We start from the raw sequence: 7850 nt of genomic DNA, 5'->3' as shown, positions 1-7850 counted from the left end.
GAAGGCGAAATGACCTGCCACTTCTCGTCCTTCGCGCCCGCCTCTCTAGTCCTAATTCTTTCTAAAGAGCCCCGGATGTGATGAGCGGACCAAAATAACACCGCAGGGGCGGGCGCGGCGGGTGAGCGGATCTCGGTAACGAGGCGGAGTGGTTCTTTGGTCGACGCCGGGTCGTTTGGGGAATGGTTACGCCCGCTGGTTCTAGGGACCGTCTCTGAAGAGACTACCTTGGAGGGAAACGGAGGCCGGCGGGAACACTAGGGGGAAGGGACCCGGGCCTGAAACAACTGCTGACTAATCGGCGGACGGCTGAGGAGGGGGTGGCGTGCCGACCGGTCGGCCGGGGTCACGCGCCGGAGGGCGAGCAGAATGGGCTCGGGGCGCTTGGACCTCGGCGGGAAGCTAGAGTACCGACTGCCAGCCGAGGGCCCCACTCGGCCTTCGGGGGGCGGGGGGCGCGCTCCGCAGTGAGTACCCCGGACACGTGGCCCGGCCGCGGGGGAGGGAGCCGAGACCGGTGGGCTGGATGGGAGGCCCTGAACGTAGCGCCCAGCTCGAGAGGCCCCCCACCCCCACCCCCCAGTAACGGTCGAGGTTGCGAAGACTCTTTTAATCACCCCTCATCCAACACTTTGTTTTTACAGAAGGGGAAACTGAGACCCAAGGAATTTGGGTACATCTCCTAAAGTCTCACCCACACCCGGGACCGCCCCCCGCCCCCCGCCAGCCCAACTGTCCATGACCCGGAAGAATCATCCCCGTCCCTATCTTTCCATTCTGTCCTTCCGGTTTCCTGGAGAGGTAGGCGGGCTCTGAGGGTGCACAGCTCCATTTTATAGATAAAGAGACTGAGCTCTGCAGCGTTCAGATCCTAGTTCAGTTACTCTTGTTAAAGTAGCCCGGGGGGAGGGGGGTGATGGTGAGGGTGCAGGAAGATGGCAGTGCACCAGCCTGACTTCTTGGACTCAACCCGATCTCCCTAGGCGGATGCCCAGGTCCAGCAAAGGGCAGGGCTCATTCAAATCCTTGAGCGGGACCTGGAACAAAGCTAGTGTCTTTCTTTTCAACGATCACATACAAAGCACGAGCTGTGTGCTAGGAGCACCCTGGGAAACTTGGCCGTGAGTGAGAGGAGCATCCCTCCTCCCCCAGTTCAGACCACCTGCCTAGAAAACTGGCCAAGCGGTACTCATTAGATAGGGTAGGCTCCATGATAGTGGGGGCGAGGGGCGCTTTGAGCTGGGCTTCAAAGGATGAGTAGGAGTTTGCTGTTGGAGACATGAAGCGAAAGACATTGCAGGCAGAAGAGTTTATATTTTTTCTGCAAGAGAGTGGCAGGTGGGTTTTGATGCCAAGGATGCCCCTGACAAGGGAGCAGATGAGGCAGCCCTCTTACCTCTGGGATTTCCCTTCCTCTCCTGTGACATCGGCTCAGTTGGAGTCCTGAGACATGCTAGGGTACCAGAGTGAGGGGATTCCGGCAAGGCTTATCAGACAGGCTGGATGTGAGGAGGGAGAACACGGGAGGGAAAGCCTTGCTTCGTGGGCAGGGGATTGGCACGATTGAGGGCAGCTGGGCTGGAGCAGCTGCTTCCGTGTTGAGGCCTCTCCGTTGGTGGGGACGACCAGGGTGGCTACCATTTATCCAGCAGGAGTTGTGGGCCTGCCTAGTCCATTCCTTTTTCTTATCCTACAAGGAGTAAATTTTCTTAATCCCCAATTTACAGATGAGGAAGGAGAGGCTCTAAACTTGCTCAGAGAGGAGTAGACAACAGGAAGAAGTGGAGTGGATCCTGGAATCTTCCTGTGAAAGTGAGGGCAGGGCCAGAGGGGCTGCGATCAGGGCTAGAGGAGAGGGGTGTCTCTGTCCCGTGTCACTGTGTGGACTCCGGCTGCCCCTCCTCCAGCCCTCTGGCTCCACCTGCTCCCTAATCTGCCTGCCCTTTGGCTGGCCTTGCCCCCTCGGTCAAGGGCAGCTGAGGCCACCTGGAGCTCTTAAGTCAGTGGAGCGGAGCGGGAGGAAGGTGGCTGGTCTGTAGCCAGAGGGAATAGGGAGGCAGAAGATGGCATTCAGTTTGCCCTGGTGGGCCTGCACAAAACCCCCCTAAATTGGGGACCCTGGCGTCCCCGTTCAACTTGCTGCTCTCCGTGCTCCCCAGTCTGGGCGCCTTTTCAGGGCCCATCGGGGCCTGGCCTCTTCGCTGTCACACATAGACAGGGGACAGCAGTGGCTAAGCACAGGGCCAGACTCTGAGCTCTAATGCGGCCAAGTTGCTGCACCAACCTCTCCAGCCTCGGTTTCTACTTCTGTAAAACGGTGCTATTGCTATGGTAGCTGAAAGGAGGTCAGATAAAAGCTGCAATAATAACTGTTGTTATTGTTTTCCTTTACCCCTAGCACACAGTCCCACGGCCACCTTTGAGCACCTTCAGCCAAGTTATGCATGCCAGAGGCCCCCCTGGCCTACCGACTCCGGCACTGCCTCTCGCTTCCTCTGTCCTGATGCTGCTAATGAGCACCCTGTGGCTGCTGGGGGCCGGCCCCAGCCTCGTCCTGGCCCCAGAGCTGCTGCTGGACCCTAGGCAGGGTGAGGGCCGGCCACATGGGGCTTGGAGGCAGGAGATTTGCTGTAGGGCCTGAGACCAGTTGGCAGGAGCACGTGCGTCCTGCAGCGGTCAGGCAGGGGTCGGACCCAGCACCCCGGGGAAGGTCCGCCTTGACAGGGAGCATGCCCAGCTCAACCACAGCCGAGGAGGGAGGGCAGAGGGGCCAGCACAGGGGTGGGAGCCTGTGAGTAGGAATTCTTTTCAGATGGCTCCCCTGTCTGGTGGCTTTCCCTTAAACTAAGGCTTTTAGCTAAGCCCGAAAATGGGGAGGAGGAGCTAGGGGTTTGAGGACTGGCGGGAGCTGAGCACCTGTTTCCCAAGAATTTGAGGAACTCAAATGATGTTCACAGAAATGATGTGACTTACCTATGGTTGGTTGCTCTTAAGAAGACTGATTGTTGGGTCTGGCTTGTTCTGCTTAAAGCAGCAGTGGGGAGGGTAGCCATAGTGTTTGGAAGCCCTTGGTCCCTTCGACCAGGGCTGAAAGTGCTGGCTGTGGGCAGGCTCTGGCTCCCCGGGAGGGGAGACTGGCTTGGTGGATGGCTCTGGCACACCTGGGCCAGACTCAGGGGCCACAGCCCCTAACCTGGCACATAAGCCCCTTCTCTCCCCCAGCACACCGGCTGCTCACACATGCTCTGGGCCACACGGCCCTTCCCGGCCTGCTGCTCAGCCTGCTGCTCCTGCCCACACTGGGCTGGCAGCAGGAGCGCCACCTGGGCACGCTGCGGTTCCTACACGCCTCCAGCCTGCTCGCGCTGGCCTCCGGGCTGCTGGCCGTGCTGCTGGCAGGCCTCGGGGTGTCCGGTGCAGCCGGGGGCTGCGGGTACATGCCCGTCCACCTGGCCATGCTGGCGGGGCAGGGTTCTCGCCCTCGACGGCCCCGGGGGGCCCTGCCACCATGGCTCCTGCCGTGGCTGCTGCTCGCCCTGACACCACTGCTCAGCTCCGAGCCACCCTTCCTGCAGCTCTTCTGCGGCCTCCTCGCTGGCCTGGCCTGTATCCTTTGCCGGGGCCCAGGGCTGCTGTGGACGTGCGGGTTCCGTGGCTGGGACCCCAGGGTGCCAGGGAAGGAACTGGCATGAGAGTCAGGCCCCCTCATTCACACGCATCCCAGGGGCATCTCTGAGTGTCCTCTCTCTGGCTCTGGGCTGGTGACTGGGGGCTCGTGGCCACGTAGAGGTGCCATTTAACAGTTTAAAGGAGAGCCTGGGAGCTGAGGGGCCTTAGGAGGCGCCTAGCCTGGACGTCCCAGTGGAGATGGCAGTTACCCTGAGGCCGTGCAAGATGAGGCGATGGTAGACGAGGAGAGCACAGGCCCGCAGTCAGCGCGGAGGGTGAAGGGCCAGGGTGAAAGTGAGCCTGGGGCTCTCCTGGCCCCAGAAGGGGGTGTGGTGCGGGTGTGTTAAACACAGGTTTAATGCCTTTCGGGGCGACACTGCAGTCAGAGGGAACAGTGGGCGCAGGCTGGCCCTGGGGGTTGCTTAGGACTGGGGATGCCCGGCCGGATCCTGGAGAGGGGAGCGTGTTGCCCTCGCTGTGACAGTGCCCAGTGTCACAGACCTGAGCGGGCCCACAGGGCTCAGGAGATTGCAGATGGGGTCTGCCAAATCGGGGTGAGATGGGTTTAGGGATGAGGCACGCCACTACCTCTTGCTGGCTGGGTAGCTGCAGGCGGGTCCCTTTTCCTCTCTGAGCCTCCATGCTGATAAGGGTGATGACACCGCTCTGGCAGGGCCATGGTGAGGAGACAGGAGGGAATGCCCGTCACACACCTGGCACGGGGCCCGGCATGTGGCGTGGGCTTCCCCCGGATGCATGTGGTTTTCCTTGACCAGCCGCCCTGCCCCGGGCAGACAGACGCTGCCGGGGCCTTCCGGTGGCTGGAGCTCTCGGAGCAGCGGCTGCAGGCGCTGCAGGAGGGTGTCCTGTGCAAAGCCCTGGCTGGATGCTGGCCGCTCCGGCTCCTTCCCGCCCCAGGCGGCCCAGCTGAGCTGCCCGTTGCCCATCCTGCCGGAGTGAGGTGAGGGTGATGCCGAGGACACTGGCCCTGGTGGTGGCAGCCGTGCCGGTGGCTGGCAGTCAGCCTTCTTCTGCTTCTGCCCCTCCAGGCCCCCCACCCCTGGACCTCCCCGCATGGCCTCCCCTAGCCTCTGGCCCCTCAGTGAAGGCTCAGCCCCGATCCTGCCAGGCCTGAAGCCTGTGCAGCCGCTCTTGGAGGGCTCCTCAGAGGCCGGACTGGCCTGGTCTAGGCCCGGCTTCCCCCCGGGGACCCCGCTGTGGGCAGCCCTGGACCAGCAAATGCTGCAGGAGGGGATCGAGGCCTCGCTGCTTGAAGGCCCAGCCCAGGGCCCTGAGAGCCCACTCTGGCTGCCTAAGTCCTCCGTCTCCTCTCTGCGGTAAGGTGGGGTGGGTGGGGGGGGTGCCTTGTTGTGGGGGCTGGAGGTGGCCCTGACCCTCCCTTCCCATCCCCTCCCCTGCCACAGGCTGCAGCAGCTGGAGCGCATGGGCTTCCCCACGGAGCAGGCGGTGGTGGCTCTGGCAGCCACTGGCCGAGTGGAGGGGGCCGTTGCATTGCTGGTCGGCGGGGAGGTGGGCACTGAGGCGCTGGTGACTCAGGGGAGGGAAGGGCCCACCCACCCTGAGGGTCCTGGGCCCCCATAGCACAGACAGGCCCTCAGGTGAGAAGAAGCCCAGCCTGTGAGGGGGACGTTGAAGCCCCAGCCCTGTCTGCTGAGAGTCAGGAGGGGGTCCAGGGTGGCCCCCCAGCACCCTGCCCCAGTACTGTTCAGAATAAAACACAGTTCACTTTTCAGCCTGGATCTCGTGGGGCAGTGCTTGTCTGACTCTTAGTTTGGCATCGGGGTAGAATGAGTGAACGAGCAGTGAACAAACGGCCGACTGCAGGAGGGCAGTGCTCTTCCTGGACGCCTGGCTCTGCCCCCCTACCCTGTCCTCCGGCTACCCAGGTGATGGACAGGGAACCCTGGCTCCATAGCCCTCGGGGACAGTGAAGGCCACTGAGGAGAGCTGCTGGCCTGCCTGGCCGCACCGTCTGAGCGCACACAGACCAGGCCGGTGGGCAGTCAGGCGGGGGCCTTTATTGGCTGATACGCATCTACCTGCTGGGGCTGTCACAAGCGGGTGTGGAAGCAGGTGGCCCCCTCCCCCAGACCATGGAAGGGACTGAGGGTTCAGGGGTCAGAAGTGACATAAAGGGCCCTGAACATCCAGTCAGATCAGGTAGCTTGACCTCAGGGTCAGGAAACCAGCACCAGAAAACGAGGAGGGGTACAGATGGGCCCCCCAGGTTTGGCTGGGGAGCCGGGAGGTGAGACTGCCCACCCTCGTCATCCCTGGGCGTGTGGAGGGGTGGGCAGCTCCAAACAACAGAAGCTCCAACCCTGCCGGCCCCCGCAGACCTGCATCACCCCATTTCACAGAGGGAAACTGAGGCCCAGGGCCCTGAGCAAGGCCTCACCTCTCACCTGGGCCACGCCTCCCTCTCAGGCCCTGGTCCCTGCTCAGCCTCATAGGAAGCAGACGTGCATGGGGTGCCAGGACCAAGACCCCCACCCAAAGGCCTAGGTGGTGGAAGGGACCCTGAGGATATTAATAAATATGGGCGGGCAGACCCCAGAGGCAGCTGGCACAGGCCAGGCTGGGAAGGGAAGCCTGGCTGGCCCTCCCCAAGGGGCCACCACCACCCTCAGTCTCTCTCGTCTCGGCTCCTGGGGGCCACGATCCGGTAGCTGGCCGCGTGTCCTCCCCTCTTGCCCCGCAGGAGGCTGGGGGTGCCTGTGCTGGCGAGGCTTGCCCCCGACCCCTCTGGTTCTGCCGGAGGGAAGAAGAGAGGGAGGGATGGAGAGAGGCCAGGTTAGTGAGGTCTGTGTGAGGCACCCACCTACCCTTGGCCTTCTGGGGGTGGGGCTCTGTCATCTGGAAGCAGAGCTGTGGGAAAGAAGGGGGTCTGGGAAGCTGGTTAGTGCCCGTCCCCCTGGGAGTTACTATCCCCTAACCCAACTACAGCGCTCAGGGCCTCTACATGATTTTCTGTGACAGGTGGGGATGAACCCACCACGTTTCTGAAATGCTTCGTACGTAATGGATGCGCCATGAAAAAGTGCTTTTTCATTAACGTATTTTGGATGTGGAGGTGCGCCCTGAGTCATTCCCATTTCATAGCTGGGTAGACTAAGGCCAGGCATCACTCTTTCTCTCTCCTTGAGTTATACGACCCAAGTGGAGAAGGGTTTAGAAGGCCAGGCTCTGCCGCTGACCTACTGTGTAGCTTTGGACCTCTGTCAGGGTCTCAGTTGTCTGATCTCTAAAACCTGGGGGATGGTCCAGATACAGAGGCCTTGGGCAACTCCAGTAATTATTGGAGTCAGTTCTGATTTGGCTATGGTGACATATGCCCCAACCTGCAAATTAGCTGACCTCCAAAAGTAAAACTGAATAATTGGCGTTCTTCCCACCTGGCAAACTCCTACTCATCCTTCAGAACCCAGATCAGGACCTACCTCCTCCAGGAAGCCTTCTGTCACTATCACCTCAGTCCTTCTCAAATGAGGGGATAGGCAAGTTGGAAGGATGGGCTGTTTTTCCAGAGGGAGAGCCCCAGGATGGAGGACTTGGCTGAGCCTCCAAAACCCTGTTCACAGGACCAACACTTGGACTCTGGTTGCGCATCAGCTTCACACTGAAGGCCAAGTGGCTGCACCCTCATAGTCATAACTGTCTAGTATCCTGGCCCCGTGCCCCATGAACCTCTGGGCTGAGATTCGGGGCAGACAGGTATCTGCAGTCACAGTCAAAGGAGTTTGTGCCCCAAACCAGGGAGCACGGGGAGAGGGAAGCCCAGAGCTCAGGTTCCAGCATCAGCTCAGGCCAAGTCCTGGCCCCACCGTATTCCAGTCGTGCGGCCTTGAGCAAGTCCCAGGGGAATGTGGGGTGACACTGCTGGAGTCACACTCCTGTGAAGTGTGTAAGGTGACCAGGAGTGGAAAGTGGTTTTCACAGTAAATACTGGGTCTTGATAGTCACAAGGCTGGTGTGTTTTCAACTCTTGCAGGTCTGGTCGCTGTGAGTCGGTCATGAGATGCTGTTCTGTCATGGCCAATGCTGTTCTGACATGACCAAATTCAGGTTTTCCCTGGGCCCCCCTCAGTGCCTAGCAGAGCAGAGAGGTCGGGGAACCTCTGCTGATGGAGCCCGAAGAGCTGGAGCTTTAGGCCAGACCT

At 61.0% G+C, this 7850-nt stretch overlaps 2 protein-coding genes across 14 annotated transcripts in view; one reads left to right on the top strand and one right to left on the bottom strand.

Annotated features, from left to right (window-relative positions):
* Nucleotides 1–22: 22 nt before the first annotated feature.
* RHBDD3 (rhomboid domain containing 3) lies at nt 23–5422 on the top strand. Of its 11 annotated transcripts, XM_059875924.1 has the most exons (8): nt 217–467; nt 645–801; nt 1728–1812; nt 2399–2588; nt 3223–3606; nt 4468–4630; nt 4719–5006; nt 5094–5422. In XM_059875924.1, the coding sequence occupies exons 4-8, from the start codon at nt 2441–2443 to the stop codon at nt 5269–5271; spliced, it is 1161 nt and encodes a 386-aa protein (XP_059731907.1). In that variant the 5' UTR covers nt 217–467; nt 645–801; nt 1728–1812; nt 2399–2440; the 3' UTR covers nt 5272–5422.
* A 264-nt stretch (nt 5423–5686) lies between these two features.
* EMID1 (EMI domain containing 1) overlaps nt 5687–7850 on the bottom strand; it is a 40230-nt gene continuing 38066 nt past the window's right edge. For all 3 annotated transcript variants that reach the window (NR_103815.1, NM_001278654.1, NM_001101867.3), the window contains 1 exon segment: nt 5687–6441. Coding sequence is in view for 2 of the 3 variants with exons in the window: in NM_001278654.1 (NP_001265583.1) it covers nt 6317–6441 (125 nt within the window). In the remaining variant the exon portion in view is untranslated.

The sequence above is a fragment of the Bos taurus genome, chromosome 17, assembly GCF_002263795.3.
Source record: "Bos taurus isolate L1 Dominette 01449 registration number 42190680 breed Hereford chromosome 17, ARS-UCD2.0, whole genome shotgun sequence".
NCBI classification, from domain to species: domain Eukaryota; kingdom Metazoa; phylum Chordata; class Mammalia; order Artiodactyla; family Bovidae; genus Bos; species Bos taurus.
This window is presented reverse-complemented; position numbering and strand designations above follow the sequence as displayed.